We start from the raw sequence: 21,779 nt of genomic DNA, 5'->3' as shown, positions 1-21,779 counted from the left end.
CAGCCATCAACTGTTCAACTGCCGTCTGCTTTTTATTTTGTTCAAAATGTCTATGCAATTTGTACTCTTGCAATGTCTCGAAATCGGATGATGTTATTGGTTTAAAAAATATTTTCTTATAAAGCTATTAACATTCCGAAAGAAAATTGGATGTGCTAAAAGAAATGAATGTATTTTATTGTTTTCTTTTTATCTGAAAATAGCTCCTTTCGCAATAATATCTCAGCACTATGGAATCATTTTTCTTGCAAAGTGTTTCTCAACATCCTTTACTTCTTTAACATGATTTACTTCTTTCAAAATATTTCTCAAAATCCTCCAAAATATTTCTCGACATCCTTATATGTGTGTGTGTGTGTGTGTGTGTCTGTCTATGTTTTGTTACAATAAAAATGTATTGGTTATAAATGATGAATTTTTCACATTCGAAAAAAACAAAAAACACATAAAAGCATATAAATTATAGATGTTAATATAATTTTTCAAATTTCAAACAGTCCTTTCAATAAAACATTGAATATGAAACAATGCTCATTTCAAATGTCATTTACCTATGCTGCCATTCCCTCACATCTCCCTAAGTTTTACATGTAACTGCAAATAAAATTGTTCATCTTGTCATTAATATCTAGTACTCAGCGTACGTGTGTACATCATGTATTCATTAATGCCAACCACAAGTAATTTCTTCAATTTTGCAAATAATTTTTACAAACAAAATATTTTTTTTATTGATGAGACATCATTTATCAAGGACTGGTGGCCACTTGAGGATGAGAGATAATAGAAGTATCGTTTGGAAAATGATCACCGCGACATACGATTGAAACCAGTGAGTTAAAGCCAAGACAGAAGATTACATAGCAAGATTTGATCTTCTAAAAGGCCAGCTCAACATGTATTTCTTTACATAAAACTTAAAGATGGTCTTTCTGTATCCTATACCACAGATGGGATGTTCTATGAAAGAAATTTTATTCATAGAGGTTCCATTTGGCTCTCTCAGAGAGAGAGAGAGAGAGAGAGAGACAGACAGAGAGAGAGAGAGAGAGAGAGAGAGAGAGAGAGAGAGAGTTTCTTTACTATGTTTGTAGCTAGACGAGTTCTTGTAAATGTTTTACAGAGTAGAGATAGGAGCCGTTGAATACCTACCATGAATATAATGACACAGTAGAGAGAAGCCAGCAACGTCTCTTCAGGTTATAGAGTCCAAAAGAGGTCACTCCTAATTGTCAGTTTTATATTCTGTCAAGGCAATAGAGTGTTTCGTGCAGCACCTTCCTTAATAAGACATCAGGTCTCTATCTTTGGACCTGTCTGACTCTAATAGGATTTCAACAGACGAGTGGTACTTTCTGGAGTGGTAAAATGATCCAACCATTTTTCCAGCGACCTTAGCAACAGATTTGATGCAAGTCTACCTTTTCAGGTTTGGTGTGAAAGTCAGTCCTAGGAGTTTATCAAAGAAGCGGCTTCTTCAAGGAGAGAAAGCCTCCATTTCAATTAGGGATAAACGAGGATCTGAATCTTGATGGTAAAAGGAGAAAAGCCTGATTTTGAAGACATTAAATGCAATAAGCCATTTTTCCCCATTAGACCATGTTCTCCAAGTTGCATGAAAGGGTTTCAAAGACATCTTGATCATCAATGCTCTTCAAAGTGCTGCCATACGTAATTGTGTTGTCTGCATAAATGTCAACAAATGATCTCTGAATGTTATTTGGAAGATCATTTATGAACATCAGGAAGAAGGCTTGATCCAGAATAGATCCCTGAGGAATGCCAATATTAATACTATGTTCTTCAGATTTTTGTCTGTCAACAACTACTTTTATAAACCTATCAGAGAGAAAGGATTTGATTGTTGAAAGGACATTTCCAGATATTCTATAGTTAACAAGTTTGTGTTGCAAACGTATGTGCCTCTGATATATCGAGAGCTATCATCCTAGAAATGAAGCGCCATAATCCTATACAATATCACAGTCAGCACGTCAGTTGAAAATCTTGCACGATGAAATCCCCATTGTATGTCGCTATGAAGTTGATGGAAATCATTTCTCCTATCAGCAGTGGTTGAACAGCTTTGTAAGAATAAGTTGCAGTTTCTTGAGTACTATGGCTGGAATGTTGTGGGAATCAGTTGCCTTGTTGGCATTGAGGTTCTTGATAAGTTTAGTCATATCTTGATAAGTTTAGTCATATCTTGATAAGTTTAGTCATATCTCGGACAGTTATTCAGATGTCACTTAGAGTGTTTATTTTTTTTAGTTATTGTCAGTCTGTAAAACACAGATTATTTAAGTTTATTTAATACTAGCAGAGAGACCCGACGTTGCCCGGGATTTAATAAGGATCAATGAATGTTTTACCTTTCCATATTTTATTGTCCTAAAAATCAGTGAAATTGCCTATTTTGTAATCAAACCGATTGCTTGCTATTTCTATTTGGGGGCCCATCGTGGTATACCAGGAAGAAGTTTCCTCCCTATACTGACTTAATTCATAGTGCATTGCACTGCAGAGAAACTCCTGGTGATTTTATAAAATTATTTTTATATGTAATGGTTTGCATTAAAGTTGCAAAACTTAAGTACCATGCTTCAATTTTGCTCAAAACAAACATTCATTTCAAACGCGCCTCTGTCATATAAAAGAACCTACTGTTGATGTTATATGCTGGACACATTTGTTTGTACAGCGATAAAACTTCCTAAATGCACTTGTGATGTTAGACTGTGTAAAAGTGGTAATTTTGGTCAAAATCGATTTTTAATGTTTTTTTTTAATCAATTTTTGATAATTATCAGAGGCATTATATATCGAGAGAATTATATTCCGATACAAAACCCATCTTAGAACACTCCCAGACACATAAGGCATATTTGTGTGAAATTAAAAAAAAAAAATCAGCCCACCGTTTTGGAGTCCATAGAAAACGAACTCACAAAAACACAAAGTTCCATTTATATAATAGAGATAGAGATATGCTAGCTGCCTGTGTCCTGGCGTTGCTCGGGAAAATATATGAACTTAAAATAGTTCATGCCAAACGTGAAAGCAAACCCCACAATGGAAACAGAAAGAAGAAAAATGAAAGAATTATTATAGAGTGTATGAATTGAAGGTAAACTAATTAAACTTAGAGGAAATAATTTCTTTCAATTTTGATATACGTTGTTATTACTATTTTAGTGATTGAAATAGGAATTAATCAGATGTTTTATTGACGCAATGGAGAGAGGGGGGGAGAGAGAGGGGGGAGAGAGGGGGGGAGGGGGAGAGAGGGGGGAGAGAGAGTGTAATAAAAAATAAAATTTTACAGGAGTATGTCTTCTATATTTTTTTGTAAAGGAAAATAAAAACGAAATTTAGTTTATGTTTATGTGAAGGTTTTTTATGCTAAGATGGAAATCTGATGAAACATTCGGTTAATGAAGCATAAATAATGGCTTCAAAACTGGAAAATGACTGACAAAAAAATATCAGTAATATTTGCAAGAATAGATAAATAGTAAGTACGCACACCAGCGGAGCATAATATCTACCCCCCCCCATAAATCTTAATGGATGATGTACACTATATATATATATTAGTCCTCGCATGAAAGACTCTAACGTACTGTACTTACAATAATCTCCACACTAACGTACTGTACTTGCAATAACCCTTATCCCTGAGTGGCTTCCGGGTCTTGATAAGTGGTGACCTCCGTGTAAAAAAAACTATATATATATATATATATATATGCACACATATATATATATTAGTCCTCGCATGAAAGAGCAGGACACAAAATGCTTTAAATAATAATAATAGAATAACAATAACAAAGACTTTTGCTGGCAAGGACTACTATTGACCGTAACCAGTTATACAGTCTTTTTGAAAGTTTCATCTCTATTTTTCTCGTTATGTACTGAATATTTGTTAATGAAACCTATATGAAATATGTTCCTTATTAAATTTTAAAGATTTTCTATTCTGAAAGAAGTGTTAAAAATTTAATCTAAAAAAGTTATTTTAAACTTTTTGTTAAAAAAAAAATCAGATTTTCTCATTATTAAAACCTGTATTACAAAGAGGGGTTTGCAAAAAATGAGTTTGGGTGTGAGGAGAAATACAAACTGAAACAGAGAGAATATTCAGACCTGTAATAATACAAAAAGGGGGTTGAAAAAATAAGTTGTGCTGTGAGGAGAAATACAAACTGAAATAGAGAGAAGGAGAGTTTTCAAATATAATCTTAAAAAGATAAGATACAAGTTAAAAAAGCATTTCATCCAAGGCATGAAAATTGTTAAACAAAATGTTTTTACTATAGGCTTTAAAAATAAAGGTACAAGATTCAATTGGAAATTTATTTATCTTCAAAGTGCACTTTCATAAATTTTACAAAAATTTAATTTAAATTGAATCAAAAAATTACCTTGGATTTATTTTATGTAATGTACATTCTGTTGCACTTTAAAAAAAAATAATTGAAAATTTTATATCCATATCATTAATTGCTATATGAAAGATAATGTTTTTAAATTGCAAAGTTCTTTTAGTTACCGCTTTTCGGTGTTCTTTCACCAGAGAATCAGCAACTATGTCCCAGAGCCTAGCTGGAGTCCGAACACGGTGCCCCCGTAATAATAATAAAGGGTTGGGTTTGAGACTCCTAATAAACGGTTCCCCAGTTCGATACAAAACACCTGATGAAGGTGGGAGGGCAAAACGGCCGAAATGTTGTGACAATAACAACTAAGATGAGGAAGTCAGTCCGACAATCTCAATCAATATATATATATATATATATATATACACACACACATAAAATGTTATATTTTATTTATTGATTTTCAGTATTTACTTCAACAGTACTCAATATGAAATTCACAAGCGACTAGAGATCGCATATGCATTTGTTATTCCCACGAAACTTCGTTCTTCAGAATATTTATGTTAAAATACTATTGAATTTTATTGTCTATATTTTTTTGTTGCAGTAGTAAAATTAAAAAAAATTCTCTATTCTGTTTTCAGAAACTTGGTTGACTATATTATTAACAAATGTTCAGAAAGGAATCTTCCGAAATGTGTCCTACACGAAATATCAGGCTCATACGGACTGGGTACACCAAGGTAATAATGTTGTTTTACTTTCAAGAATCTACAGATTATAAAACTCGAATTCCATCCAATTATCTATATATCTATTAAAGTGTAAATGTGTGTGTGTTCATTTCCCTACCAGATTACTCTGTTAATTTTTAGTCTACAGACTCGAGATTTGACATAAAGTATATTGAGATTTGAGAAGATCTTTTTAATTGGTTTTCGGCCAGACATTTGGCCGTCAAAGGGTTAAAGTTCAACGATTTGACCGTTGAAAACTCTACCAAACTCCTCCACCAATTTTAGGTCTAAACATTAGAAATTTTAAATGTAGGTTATTTGGACATGGATCAAACTTTTAATTAGATTTGAGCCCAAAAAAATAAATGTTAAGGGGTCAAAATTGAGGTCAAAGTTAAAAAATTTTTTTACCTCTGCGGTCTCTACCAAATTACTCAACCAATTTTTGGTCTAAACATTTGAAATTTTACATGAAGGGTATTCAGAGATACGCCAAGCTTTTTTTTATCAGTTTGGGTCGATAATTTGAGCTATCAAAGGGTCAAAGTGCAAAAGATTTTACCTTTGCAGTTTTCAGCAAACTATTCAGCCAATTTTGGGTCTAAACATTTGAAATTTTAGATGTAGGTTACGTGGACATGAGTCAAACTTTTTAATATATATATATATATATATATATATATATATATATATATATATATATATGCACATAAAGTTATGAACAGTACATAGGTTCCGAGCAAAGCCGAGTTGAACTGCTAGTTAAGTGATAAAAAAAAAACTAATTTAGTGAAATGATTTAATTGCTTACAAAAAAGACAGATTCCGTTTTTGCCCAGTTTCAATTGCATCCACTTTTCTCAAACTGAAATATCATTGTGTACGTTCAGTGATAAATTACTTTTTAACTGCTCCCTATAGAAAACTACTCATACCTGATAGTGTCTTGTATCTTTACAAAGCCACAATCCACCCATGCATCCACCATTAGTCTTTCCCTCTTAGAATAGGTCTTCAAGAGAGTCTCCAATCTAATAAGTCCGACATTTTTAACCAAGTTTCAACCCCTGTTCTATCATTACAACTTTGTATGCTTTGCCTGTTTTGCAAATATTTTAATGGAATGTGCTCTGATGAACTCATTGCACTTGTGCTACCTCGATATACATATCCCCTTCCAACAAACCCGTCTAGCAGCAAAATCTTAACTTTTAATTGTAGAGGTCTTCGGATTGCTAGACTTTAGAATTCTCTTCTTGTTCCTGCATTCCTGACTATATTGAAATTCAGAAGTTTAAATATAATGTAAACTGACATCTTGCTCATCTCCTGTAAACATGGTCCCAAACAGTAACTCCTTACGTCATCCAAGTGGCAATTTGTTTTGTTTGAACAAGAGTATAGAAAAAAAGTAAAACTTGATCATTCAATAAGATATTATTTCAGAAAACCATTATTTGTTGGACAAAACTGATATTTGATAAACAATAATATAAAGACAAGTGAAAATCATGATTCACATAGTTTTATATGGAGCTTCATATTGGAAGGAATACAAAAGTTATTACAAAACAAAAAGTACAGAATAACAGAATATAAAAATAGTTGCAGAGTTTATTTGTCAATAAGAAAAGTTATTAGAAGATGAATAAATACCAAAATAATTTTTTGTAGTAAACTAATATTTCATTAATTATTCATTCATATTGTGTTAAATGAAGTTAGTGAAGTTAATTTTAAAACTAATTTTGTATATAATCAGTTAGACCTGTATTTGAACAAATTTTATACAACTTTATAGTGTTCATACTTTTTGAACAAACTTTATACAGCTTTATAGTCTGTATACTTTTGAACAAATTTTATACAGCTCTATATTCTTGATACTTTTTGAACAAATTTATACAGCTTTATATTCTTGATACTTTTTGAACAAATTTTATACAGCTTTATATTCTTGATACTTTTTGAACAAACTTTATGCAGCTTTATATTCTTGATACTTTTTGAACAAACTTTATGCAGCTTTATATTCTTGATACTTTTTGAACAAATTTATACAGCTTTATAGTCTGTATACTTTTTGAACAAACTTTATACAGCTTTATAGTCTTGATACTTTTGGAACAAACTTTATGCAGCTTTATAGTCTTGATACTTTTGGAACAAACTTTATGCAGCTTTATAGTCTTGATACTTTTGGAACAAACTTTATGCAGCTTTATAGTCTTGATACTTTTGGAACAAACTTTATGCAGCTTTATAGTCTTGATACTTTTGGAACAAACTTTATGCAGCTTTATAGTCTTGATACTTTTGGAACAAACTTTATGCAGCTTTATAGTCTTGATACTTTTGGAACAAACTTTATGCAGCTTTATAGTCTTGATACTTTTGGAACAAACTTTATGCAGCTTTATAGTCTTGATACTTTTGGAACAAACTTTATGCAGCTTTATAGTCTTGATACTTTTGGAACAAACTTTATGCAGCTTTATAGTCTTGATACTTTTGGAACAAACTTTATGCAGCTTTATAGTCTGAATACTTTTTGAACAAATTTTATACAGCTTTATATTGTTGATACTTTTTGAACAAATTTAATACAGCTTTATAGTCTTGATAGTTGTTGGACAAATTTTATACAGCTTTTATAGTCTTGATAGTTGTTGGACAAATTTTATACAGCTTTTATAATCTTGATAGTTGTTGATCAAAAACTATTGAGTTTCATTATGAAGACTTTTTTGAACAACTCTTTTACATTTTCAGTACTGACACTTTATGAATACACCTTGCATATGTTTATTCTTGATTCTTTTTTAATACACATCACATAACTTTAATATAGATAATTTTATTATTTTGGAATAAACTTCCTAGAGTTAAGACTAAAACTGTGGAAGGTTTGTTTCAAAATAAAAGATTTATGAACGCACCTTTAGCAGCTTCAATTCTGTTACTTCATAAACACACCACATTTGTAAACACTATTAACATGCAGTATTCAGGTTTTATGCCTCAGTACTTTCTGAACGCATCTGGCTCTGATATATCTTGAAACTATTTGGTTACATTCTAAAAAGAAATGCATTGCATTTTATTTCTCATCACGCAATAATGTGTGAATGCACAGTGTATAGCTTCAGTCATTATTAATACTTTATGATAATACCTTATGTAGCTCCAGTCATTATTAATACTTTATGATAATACCTTATGTAGCTTCAGTCATTATTAATACTTTATGATCACACCTTATGTAGCTTCAGTCATTATTAATACTTTATGATCACACCTTATGTAGCTTCAGTCATTATTAATACTTTATGATCACACCTTATGTAGCTTCAGTCATTATTAATACTTTATGATAATACCTTATGTAGCTTCAGTCATTATTAATACTTTATGATCACACCTTATGTAGCTTCAGTCACTATTAATACTTTATGATCACACCTTATGTAGCTTCAGTCATTATTAATACTTTATGATCACACCTTATGTAGCTTCAGTCATTATTAATACTTTATGATCACACCTTATGTAGCTTCAGTCATTATTAATACTTTATGATAATACCTTATGTAGCTTCAGTCATTATTAATACTTTATGATCACACCTTATGTAGCTTCAGTCATTATTAATACTTTATGATCACACCTTATGTAGCTTCAGTCATTATTAATACTTTATGATCACACCTTATGTAGCTTCAGTCATTATTAATACTTTATGATAATACCTTATGTAGCTTCAGTCATTATTAATACTTTATGATCACACCTTATGTAGCTTCAGTTAATATTAATACTTTATGATCACACCTTATGTAGCTTCAGTCATTATTAATACTTTATGATCACACCTTATGTAGCTTCAGTTATTATTAATACTTTATGATCACACCTTATGTAGCTTCAGTCATTATTAATACTTTATGATCACACCTTATGTAGCTTCAGTCATTATTAATACTTTATGATCACACCTTATGTAGCTTCAGTCATTATTAATACTTTATGATCACACCTTATGTAGCTTCAGTCATTATTAATACTTTATGATAATACCTTATGTAGCTTCAGTCATTATTAATACTTTATGATCACACCTTATGTAGCTTCAGTCATTATTAATACTTTATGATCACACCTTATGTAGCTTCAGTCATTATTAATACTTTATGATCACACCTTATGTAGCTTCAGTCATTATTAATACTTTATGATCACACCTTATGTAGCTTCAGTCATTATTAATACTTTATGATCACACCTTATGTAGCTTCAGTCATTATTAATACTTTATGATCACACCTTATGTAGCTTCAGTCATTATTAATACTTTATGATCACACCTTATGCAGCTTCAGTCATTATTAATACTTTATGATAATACCTTATGTAGCTTCAGTCATTATTAATACTTTATGATCACACCTTATGTAGCTTCAGTCATTATTAATACTTTATGATCACACCTTATGTAGCTTCAGTCATTATTAATACTTTATGATCACACCTTATGTAGCTTCAGTCATTATTAATACTTTATGATCACACCTTATGTAGCTTCAGTCATTATTAATACTTTATGATCACACCTTATGTAGCTTCAGTCATTATTAATACTTTATGATCACACCTTATGTAGCTTCAGTCACTATTAATACTTTATGATCACCCATTATGTAGCTTCAGTCATTATTAATACTTTATGATAATACCTTATGTAGCTTCAGTCATTATTAATACTTTATGATCACACCTTATGTAGCTTCAGTCATTATTAATACTTTATGATAATACCTTATGTAGCTTAAGTCATTATTAATACTTTATGATCACACCTCATGTAGCTTCAGTCACTATTAATACTTTATGATCACACCTTATGTAGCTTCAGTCATTATTAATACTTTATGATCACACCTTATGTAGCTTCAGTCATTATTAATACTTTATGATCACACCTTATGTAGCTTCAGTCATTATTAATACTTTATGATAATACCTTATGTAGCTTCAGTCATTATTAATACTGTATGATAATACCTTATGTAGCTTCAGTCATTATTAATACTTTATGATCATACCTTATGTAGCTTCAGTCATTATTAATACTTTATGATTATACCTTATGTAGCTCCAGTCATTATTAATACTTTATGATTATACCTTATGTAGCTCCAGTCATTATTAATACTTTATGATAATACCTTATGTAGCTTCAGTCATTATTAATACTTTATGATAATACCTTATGTAGCTTCAGTTAATATTAATACTTTATGATCACACCTTATGTAGCTTCAGTCATTATTAATACTTTATGATCACACATTATGTAGCTTCAGTCATTATTTATAATTTATGATAATACCTTATGTAGCTTCAGTTAATATTAATACTTTATGAATACACCTTATCAGCTCCAGTCAATATTAATACTTTGATAATACCTTATGTAGCTTCAGTCATTATTAATACTTTATGATCACACCTTATGTAGCTTCAGTCATTATTAATACTGTATGATAATACCTTATGTAGCTCCAGTCATTATTAATACTTTATGATAATACCTTATCAGCTCCAGTCATTATTAATACTTTATGATAATACCTTATGTAGCTTAAGTAATTATTAATATATAATAAAACACCTTGTATATTATCAGTTGTAATTCCATTTGAACACATCTTCAGTCTTGATTATTTTCAAGTAACAATGTCCAGCGTTTCATCTTAATACTTTCTGAAAACACTTAAAATTGACTGGGACCATATGTTCTACTCGGTGTTGCACGGGATCAGTAATTGTAAAATTACAGTATTATTTTTGATAACTGATATACATTAAATCTCTTTGAACTATTGTCCATATCGACATCAATTATTTTCATATTGTGACATATGGAGGAGGACAAGAAATTAGGTATTGATGGCGACTATGTGTTCTATTTGGTGTTATCTGGAAGACATAAATGCAAGATTGACAGCTCCGTTAAATGAAGTGCATTTGCTTTGTTTTTCTTTATTATTATTATTATTATTATTATTATTATTATTATTATTATGAAACACATTAAAACAAGAGAGAGTAATGGATTATGTGGTTGAGAAAGTGAGGGTTGGGGAGAGACAGGGGGGAAGAAACAGGAAGAGGAAAAGATTGAGAGAGGTAAAAGTTTTAATAATAAGATGCTACACACACATTTTACTTTTATTTTGTTTTTTTTTATATGGGATCAGGCAATGGAGGGTATTCTTGCTAGTTATTAATATGTTATAAACACATATTATGTAGCTTCGTTTATGATAGATTAAAATCATCTAGTACAATATCAGTTGTAATTCTAATTGAATACACATCATATGAAAGTCGTTCCAAAAGTAAAACCTATTTTTTTTTTGCTCAAAAAGTTGAAGAACTACAAAGAAGAGTGGTACCATAAAAACGAACAACCTTTTGCGCTTCAGAATTTATTTTACTACATAGTCACCACCATTCTCAATTCACTTTTGCCTGGAATTCCATGATGCATCTCTGTTTCTTATGCACATCCATGACAGGTGGTTGCTTTCTTAGAGTCTCAAATATCCGCAACAGAGAGATGAAACTTTCAGTTGATGAAGGCATAAGTTTGTCTATCATAGCAATTCAATTTGTAATCCCTTCTGATCCATTTGGGCAGAATAAAAAAAAATAGGAGACATTACTATTGGAATGCCTCTGATAATTTTCAAATAACACTGCCCAGTGTTTATTCTTAATACTTTCTGAACACATTTGACTTAGCTTCAGCTTTGATACATTGTGAACTTACGGTTTTTGTGTTAATACTTAATAAACATTAGCCTTCATACCTCTTGAACCTACTTTGTTATATTCTAAGTAGATGGCAATTTTCCTAATTTCTCACCAGATGATCCTACAAGAGATGATCCGTCTTAACAAACAGTGTTCAGTTTTTGTCTTGATACTTACTGAACACGTCTGACTCAGCTTCAACTTTGATACCAGTTTTGAACACTCCTACACTAAGCTTTGGTTTTGCTACTTCTTGAAGCTACTTTGTTATACTCTAAAAAGAAATGGCATTTTTCCTAATTTCTCACCAGACAAGCCTACAAAGGATGCACTGTCAGCAATAATCGAGACAAGCCACTAAATTCAAAGGGAAGTCAAATTCTTGGAATTTTCCCATCTTGTAATTAACAACGTAATTATCTGACAAGTGAGTGGCATTAGATTTGTGAATGGCACAATATATTGGCATTTTCTCCATTCAAAACTCTTGGGATTAGAAACTTTTCCTGGAATCTGCAATGCCAGCAGACTGACACAAACAAGAGCAAATACATTTCTACAATCAGATTTAACCTTTTACCTGGCACTGTTTAATCTTGTTTGAGTTAGAAATTCATCATATTATTTGGCTCCTTCAGACTACTCACCGTGATGGTTATTTTAACATTTCAGCCGATGTAACCTCCAACCTTCTTCCGGTGTATGTTGTCAAACTCGGGAATCTTTCTGTTAAACTCTGGAATCTATTCAGACTTTTGAATGGAACTCTTTATTTAATTCATGGGATAGCATGCTCTCGTTCCGTCAGCCATGACTGGGTACAAATCCCAAGTAATGCACAGTTGTATTTTGAGTGTTGCTCACACTGAAGATTGAACCTTCAACCTCCAAAAGAGTGTAACTTTACAACCGAATTCTACCAAATACTTTATTCATTATGCCACAGGTCGTTCAGAAACGTAAGAGCAAATACATTTCTATCATCAGTTGTTTGAGTTAGAGGTTGATATCTAACATTTTTTGCGTGATCGATACTCCTTCCTGATTGTTTAATGGTTTTATCTTGACTGCTGGTGCTACCAGATCAGACTACCTGAAGATATTAGCTTTATAACCTAAAATGCACCAAGCATTGACGCCATTGTTTCTTTCATTCCCTTTGCAAAACTCAATCATATTCTGCAAAATCAAAAATAAAAACAATTTTACTTTACAAAACAACCAAACTAAACATCATGAATAAATATGTGAATATATAAAGAACTCAAAGCGTAAAAACTTTTTCTAGAATTACTGCATTCAGCATTAAATAACCTGAAAAGGGTTGATATGCCATAACACAAACAACCAAACAAAACAACATGTTGACTAAGTAACAATTTTAAATTTCATTCCTACAGAGCTCGAAACTGGCTTGGGATAAATGAATTAATACAGACTCATTGAATGTACACAGCATCAAGTTATTTATTCTGCAAACTAATTTTTCCAGACTGCATCATTAGTCTATACTATACTACATACTAAATTATGACTATTCATGTGTCTACGATTATATAAAAGTTACTTTGTGTGTGTGTGTGCGTGCGTGTGTGAGTTTCTTCCTCATAGGTTAAAAACAAACGGCTGAGCCTATCTTTTGCAAAAGGTACTTTATATTTCTGGCAGTGTTCTTAGATATGTTTTGTACAGAAATTCATCTGATAAGTATCGAAAATCGAAAAACTTCAACCTTAAAAATAGTCGTTCTTCTCTTATAGATAAAAAATAATTTTTATAGGGGAATATTTTACATTACGCCGGTGTAATCTTGGCCAATGTAATGTGAAATATTCCCCTGTAAAAATTCTTCTATTTTATCTATAAGAGAAGAAAGATTTTTTAAATCGTCAAGCCCAAATATCAGCTGGCGTGATATTGTAAACAAACACAGACGGAATTATTATTTTTTTTATTTTATTTTTTAGTTCATCGAGCAAATTATTCCTCGTAATAAATAATATTCAATAGAGGATTGATTCTATAAAAATGCATACGCAATCTGCATAAATTAAAATATTACATTTTTACATACTAGCAGGACTACCCAAAGTTACCTGGGGAAAATATGTAATATATTTCGATTAAAACTTTTATTTCTCTCTAATTTTCTCTTTTCCTCCTCCCCCTCTCCCTAACCCTCACTATTTCTGCCACATAGTCTATTCCTTTCTAGATACACACTCACACAACTCTCATCTATATAATATTTTTTGAGGAATAAGTTGGCATTTTTTTTTTTTTTTTTTTTTTTTCGAAATTAGGACACAAAATGGTTCAAAAGCCGACTTCCCCTGGAAAAACCTGGCCCAGTTGACTCTCAGAGAATAATTTTTATTTTATCTTCTTTTAAATACTATTTATCCAGGGAAAGGCTGATCAAGAAGATGCCAACCTTGTGGCTTTTTTGTTTCGTAGTTTTGGGTTTTTTTTCACATTTAACTGGCCACACACACACACACCTGCCATTAATATAATAGAATAATTTTGATCATGTGACTTGATACATCCAGACTTATCTATATCTCATCCAAACCATGTAAACAAGAAACAAGGTAAATTTACCAATTGCTAAATGATGACAACAGTATCATCATCATCATCATCTGCTGCTACTGCTGCTGCTTATTTCGTTTACGCAGGTACTCTTACTAAACAAATAATTTATTCAATCTGCTAAGGATAAAAGTGAAAAATAAAATTTGTGCAGGATTTGAGTTTTTGTCTTAGAAATTCATTAGCAAATTATCCTGATGCTTTTCCTTGGGAATGAAGCACAAATATTTTCGTGTAGCTTACTTGCCAAAAGTATATTTTCATACCATTAATTTTTACTCATTTATTGAGCACTGTTGTAGTAAATATTGAAAAAAATCTATATTGTAACGTATTATTTTATAATATACTACAATGTAATGATGGATTCTCTCATTGAAAACGATGAATGAGGGTTCAAGATACAATTTTCAGCAGCTCCTAAGCTCTGTGACATCGCATATATAATTACAATCGCGCAGACGTCCGACACAGTCCTTCACATTACAATATAAGTATATATATATATACATGAAATAGTAAATAGTTTCAAATAAACTAGGGACGTTTTGATAAATTCTGACAACCATTGTTTATATTTTTTAACTTATTTTCCCTCAAATTTTTTTATGTTGAAAGATTTTTTCATTACATCTTTCATCTATATCTGACATTCCAAATCAAAGGCCACAAATTAATGTATGTTTATATTTTTTAATTATTTTGTTTTATTATTCACCTTCATGCCAGACAAGACATATTGACAGACCTGATCATAAGGGGCTACTAATTAGGACCATGTCTAAGATTAACAAGATGTTGGTTTACATTTGAACTTCTGCATATCAGTACAGTCAGGGAAGGGAATTCCAAAGTCTATCTGTTGGAGAGAAGAAGCTATTAGAGTAAAAAGCTTTTTGACATTTAAGTGAAGAGGCGTTGCTTTTATAAGCAATAGTAGCAGCATGAGAATTTTAATTCAAATTAATGCCTGCATTAAGTCGCCATTTTTGACAGGACACTTTTACATATGTAAAAGTAATCCATAGACCTGCATTTCTTGCTAACTAGCAGTCATCAGCATGGCTAGACTTTGCAAGAATCGAAGCAACAACTAAATTGTCTGTAATTGGGCTACAAAGTCTTGTCTAAAATATGTATGGCTTTTATCGCTTTAAATTTAGATTTCAGTTTCACGTACCTAAGTAGAATACATACATTCGATGCCTCCGTTCAGTCTTAAGACAAAGGATACCCTGTGTGTAATCGTGAGGCAAGGGTTGCGCAATTTCCAACCACACCTCCTGAATCGGCATTGCTTGAGTCCAGTGGCAAGGAGAAGTCCAGGACGACTAGAAACAACGTCGGAGAGCACATACACTTGGAAGTCCCAAATGGTCACCCATTTAGTACTAGGTTCAAGGTTGCTTAACTTCGGTGATTATGCTGTATAGAATATATACATATATAGATATATAGTCATACTGTTTTGCTGTATCACAGCTCATTAGTACGGCTAGACAGGCAATTATCTCAAACCAGGATCGAAACTCGACCGCCCAAATGACAGTTGGAACTTCTAACCATTGCTGCTATGTGGGTAGTGAATTAACAATGTTTTCACATTGTCCAAATGCCTAAGCTCAATTTGTTTGCACAAAGAGAATCGTTTAATACGCTAGTGGTAGTTTGTATATCACTTCCCAATATGCTCAACCCAAGATAGAGAGCATTATACTCAGTACTGTTTCGCTGTATCACAGCTCTAACATGAAAACGAACATAAGAGTAATTCTTATTAAAGCCATAAAACCATGATCAAAACTTTATCACAGATGTACAGCCTTGATATGTTTGTATAAATAAAACTTTTTATCTATCTCTACTATTATATAAAAGGAACTTTGTTCATCTGTGTGTCTGTGAGTTCCCTATGGACTCGAAATTTCACACGATGGTATTTAGGCCTGGCAGTGTTCCTATATAGGTTTTGTGGTGGAATGTCTGTGTTAAGTATCGTTAATCAAAACAATTCAATAAAAGAAGAAACAGGTGATTTTGACCAAAGTTAACACCTTACACAGCCTAACATCACAAGTGTATTTGAGAAGTTTTATTACCACACAAGCCGAAAGGCCCAACATATAAAATCAACTAGGTTCTTTGATATGACAGGGGCGCATTCGAAATGAGTGTTTCTGTTTAAAGCATAGTTTCACAATGATACTTGACTTTTTCATTTTAAACTTAGATTCAAGCCATTATTACCGCACAGGCAGTAATGTCAGACATATAAAATCAACAGTAGGTTCTTTGATATGACAGGGGCACATTAGAAATAAATGTTTCTGTTTAGAGCACAAATTAACTTTTGGCTTTTAAACTTTAATGCAAGCCATTATATATATATAAATATTTTTTCAATTAACAGTAGGTTCTCTACAGTGCAATGTAAACCACAATATATTGTGAACTTAGTCATTGCGAGAGGCATGTGCATCGTAATGGGTCCCCAATTACAGCAGGCAATCAATCGATTTGATTGAAAAATGGTCTATTTAATCGATTTCGATGACAATAAAAATATTTTGATCCACACTCGATCCCGTACACCCTGCTAATTATGAATAAATAGTTCTATTTATTATTGAGCACTATTATATAAATACAATAGCTATTATCCAAATTTTTACTCTGTACACACACGCACTTAATCTGGATTATATATATATATATATATATATATATATATATATATATATATATATCTTCTTTTCTTTTTAATAATATAGATTTTTTATTGACAAAATAGTTTCTTGAAGAGAAAACATGCCCTCAGTTTTAAGCTTGAATGTTTTTTATTTCATGATTTTGTCTTATGTTTCAAGATTTGGTTGTCATATAAAATTTTGAATCTTTTTTTTTTTTTTTTTTTTTTTGCGAATTTAAATAGTCCAATTTTGTATAAACATTTTTTTATATAATCTACCTTTCTTAACTGGAAAAACTACGTAAGAGCAAAAATATATTTTGAAAAAAAATGCTATGCACTTTTAGAAATGAATATGACAAAAAAGAATTAAGGATTTCATTTCAATTTAATATTATTTCTGAGATTATTCTTACCGAGTATTGGGGAAGAGAGACATTTGTACAATACGGTATCCTGAAATAAAAATTTAATTAGGGTGTGCACTATGTAATCGGATATGTCAATTTCAATGCCTGTCAGATTTATTATGGTTATTTATGAACAAATCCTGTTAGGAAAAATGTGAATCTATCCTTTTCCCTGTTGTAGGTAAAATTATACCGCGTCGAGTTAGTTGTATGCAATATTATGTTTCAGTATTAAATAATCCAAAAATGTTTATTTGCTATAACGCCAAAAAAAAAAAGCATAAATTAATAAATTACAAAGATATCTTTAGGTAAATATATCTGACAACAATGAAACATCATCATCAAAAGATGACGCAAGGGGTTCTCTTGGTACAAATGTTGTATATTCAACCATACCTAGTTTCCTTAATTATAGACAGACTTTTATCTCATCCGTCCAGCTACGACATTTTTTGTATATACGAAGGAAATGTTATTTCTTATTCAGTCTGATATTGCATTTACAATGGTTTCTGAATTTTTGAGATGAGGATTAAAAATTTTGTATTAGGTGGAACTACTGTTCTCATCTTGAGTGTTATTCCCACAGCGTTTCAGCTGATGCAACTTACAATCTTTTTCAGGTCAATATCGAAAAACTCGTATCTTTCTGTCAGACTCGGGAATCTTTATGGAACGGAACCCTTTATTTAGTCCACGAGGGTAAAATGCTCCGGTTCTGTGAGCCGCAATAAGTTTGGATCTATACCGATAAGTAGTAAGATTACATTTAGAAACAAAAATAGGTTTAAGGTTCCTAAAATTTATGCTAGAATTGTGAGTTGTGTAAAATTCAGTTCTTAGTGACAATCATCAGTGCGGACAATATTAAGAATACAACTGCAAATTACTTTGGACTTCTACCAAGTCATGGGTGACAAAACGAGAACAACCTACCCAGTTTGCAATTGCATACAGATTCTTGAGTTTGACAGATTCCAGAGTTCGATAAGATACACATGAGAAGGTCGGAGGTTACATCGACCAAAACGTTATGTGGTTAACACTCAAAATGAGAACAGTGGTCCAATTAATCCAACAAATACATTTCCAATGGTGTTTTGTTCATAACTGCAACATTTAACATTTTTGTTAGTGTGAATGTTGTTTGTTGTTGTTAATCTTTTTATTGTTGTTAATATGTTGTTGTTCTGTTGTTGTCGTTAAGGGGTTTGCTGTTATTCATATTTTGTTGTGATTATTTTGCTAATCTTTTGTTGGTGTTAATTTGTTTCTGCTGTTAATCTTTTCTTGTTAATCTTTTTGTTGTTGTCAATATGTTGTTTGTTGTTAATCTTTTTGTTGTTGTTAATCTTTTTATAGTTGTCAATATGCTGTTTGTTGTTAATCTTTTTGTTGTTGTTAATCTTTTTATTGTCGTCAATATGCTGTTTGTTGTTAATTTTTTTGTTGTTGTCAATCGTTTTGTTGTTGTCAATATGTTGTTTGTTGTTAATCTTTTTGTTGTTGTCAATATGTTGTTTGTTGTTAGTCTTTTTATTGTTGTCAATATGGTGTTTGTTGTTAATCTTTTTGTTATTGTCAATATGTTTGTTGTTAATCTTTTTGTTGTTGTCAATATGTTGTTTGTTGTTAATCTTTTTGTTGTTGTCAATATGTTGTTTGTTGTTAATCTTTTTGTTGTTGTCAATATGTTGTTTGTTGTTAGTCTTTTTGTTGTTGTCAATATGGTGTTTGTTGTTAATCTTTTTGTTATTGTCAATATGTTTGTTGTTAATCTTTTTGTTGTTGTCAATATGTTGTTTGTTGTTAATCTTTTTATTGTTGTCAATGTTTTTTGTTGTTAATCCTTTTATAGTTGTCAATATGCTGTTTGTTGTTAATCTTTTTATTGTTGTTAATCTTTTTATTGTAGTCAATATGCTGTTTGTTGTTAATTTTCTTGTTGTTGTGAATCGTTTTGTTGTTGTCAATATGTTGTTTGTTGTTAATCTTTTTGTTGTTGTCAATATGCTTTTTGTTGTTAATCTTTTTATTGTTGTCAATATGTTGTTTGTTGTTAATTTTTTTGTTGTTGTAAATATGTTGTTTGTTATTAATCTTTTTGTTGTTGTCAATATGTTGTTTATCTTTTTGTTGTTGTCAATATGCTATTTGTTAATCTTTTTATTGCTGACAATATGTTGTTTGTTGTAAATCTTTTTGTTGTTGTCAATATGTTGTTTGTTGTTAATCTTTTTATTGTTGTCAATAAGTTGTTTGTTGTTAATCTTTTTGTTGTTGTCAATATTTTGTTTGTTGTTAATCTTTTGTTGTTGGTAATATTTTGTTAATTCGTTGTTCTTGAATCTCTTGTTGCTTCAATACGTCAAAAAACTTTATCTTTTTTGTTTTGTTGACTGAAATCTGCCTCTGTTTTTATTTACTTTCCTCCCTGAGAGCAAAATTCGGCACAGTGTTGGTTTCTCAAGAAGAGATCACTCTAAATTTGAACAAAAATAGCCTCAATATAAAAGGATTTCTCATTTACTGACCAAGGATAGAATAAACTAAATGTAACATAAGAACAGATACTACACTTTTCCTAGCCTAAAGAAATTTGTGCATAATTTTATCACCAACCATTCTAAGGTTTATCGGATGAAATAATAAAAAATCTTCAACAAGGATAGAAAATAGTTTAATCCACTTTTAAGAAGCACGGGGACAATGGAATTTAAAATATGAGGTTAGAAAAGACGATTACGTGCGAATTTGTATTTTTTTTAAATAAACAGATATTTATTTATTTAAAGATTCAAATTTTCAGCTTATAAAAAAGCCTTCATCAGGATTTAAAAAAAAAAAAACAATACATTTTTTTCTTTTTTCTTTTCTTGCATGCCATGATGTCGTTTAGCGGAGTCGTTGTGTATTGTATGTCCAGTGGTAAGCGCTGTTCGTGCGCGAATGTGTAGTATAAGTATTAATCCACTTCTAAGAAGCACGGAGACACATTTGCGCATAAACAGTGCTTACCACTGGACTTACAATACACGACCACTTTGCTAAACGACATCATCTGTTTATTTTTAAAAAAATACATATTTGCACGTGATCGTTCTTTCTAACTTCACATTTTAAGAATAGGAAATGTTTACAAAACAAAGGATCTAAGGTGAACAGAATGATTTAACAATCACGAAGTTGAACTAACGAGTCCCGTTAATTCTTGTTTTTTATATTTTTCATATTTGAAACAGATAATTTCATCTCCTTTATTTCGCTGCTACATGCCATATTTCATATATATATATATATATATATATATATATATATATATATATATATATATATATATATATATATATATATATATATATATATTTAAAGGAGATTAGAATAATAGTCTAAAGAGCTAAGTGTATTTTAATGTAATAGTGAAATTACTAGTTTAATTAAAATACAGGAAATGCTCGTTGTAATTTAGATATATAATAAGCTCGATAGTTAAATGTCCTAGAGCTAATTCAATATTAAGTAATGTGATTTATAATTTAAAAGTTTTAAAATTTTTAAAATTTAAAAATCAAAATTTAATTAAACTAAAAATCAGTTTCATAAGAAGGAACAACAACAAAGTCAATTATCTGTACGATCGTTTCGGAAATCCGTGCTTTTTATTTGTGGTATACATGAAGTCACGTAGAATAATTATACATAGTTTTTTTGGTAAGCACGGTCTCCTCATCAGCAAATTTAGGAGGATTTCTATTGAATTGAAAAGACACCAAAAATAAACCTAGCATTAAAAGTAAGGCAGATGAATCTGAAAAATTGAAGTAAAAGGTTTGGATATAAAATTTATAAGAAAATTAATAAGGAAATTGGTATAGGTTAGAGATAGAAATGAGTGGAAAAAATATATATATTTTTGAATTTACATAATAAATTTGATTTAAAAATATATAGATATATAATTACCTTTTGGTTTTTCTTTTTTTGAAATCAGGAACTGTATTTAAAGTAGTCATTTAGATGTTTGCTATAGCTTTTTATTTTATTGAATGATGAATTTTAAAAGGGCGACGCTCGTGCAGTAAATTGTTTCCGTTAGCGTATTTTGATTTAGAGACGCTACAGTTAATATCTATAGAGA

At 30.8% G+C, this 21,779-nt stretch overlaps 1 protein-coding gene across 1 annotated transcript in view; it reads left to right on the top strand.

Annotated features, from left to right (window-relative positions):
* Window positions 1–21,779, top strand: part of LOC145289182 (cilia- and flagella-associated protein 337-like) — a 1,233,457-nt gene that overhangs the window by 546,315 nt on the left and 665,363 nt on the right. The window contains exon 9 of the mRNA XM_080136389.1: window positions 5,033–5,131. Within this exon, the coding sequence (XP_079992515.1) occupies window positions 5,033–5,131 (99 nt within the window). The remainder of the gene's footprint in view (window positions 1–5,032; window positions 5,132–21,779) is intronic.

Source organism: Euprymna scolopes, chromosome 2 (assembly GCF_053919585.1).
Source record: "Euprymna scolopes isolate OS-2025 chromosome 2, ASM5391958v1, whole genome shotgun sequence".
Taxonomy (NCBI): Eukaryota; Metazoa; Mollusca; class Cephalopoda; order Sepiida; family Sepiolidae; genus Euprymna; species Euprymna scolopes.
Note: the sequence above shows the minus strand (reverse complement) of the source record. Positions and strands in the feature narration are given on the sequence as shown.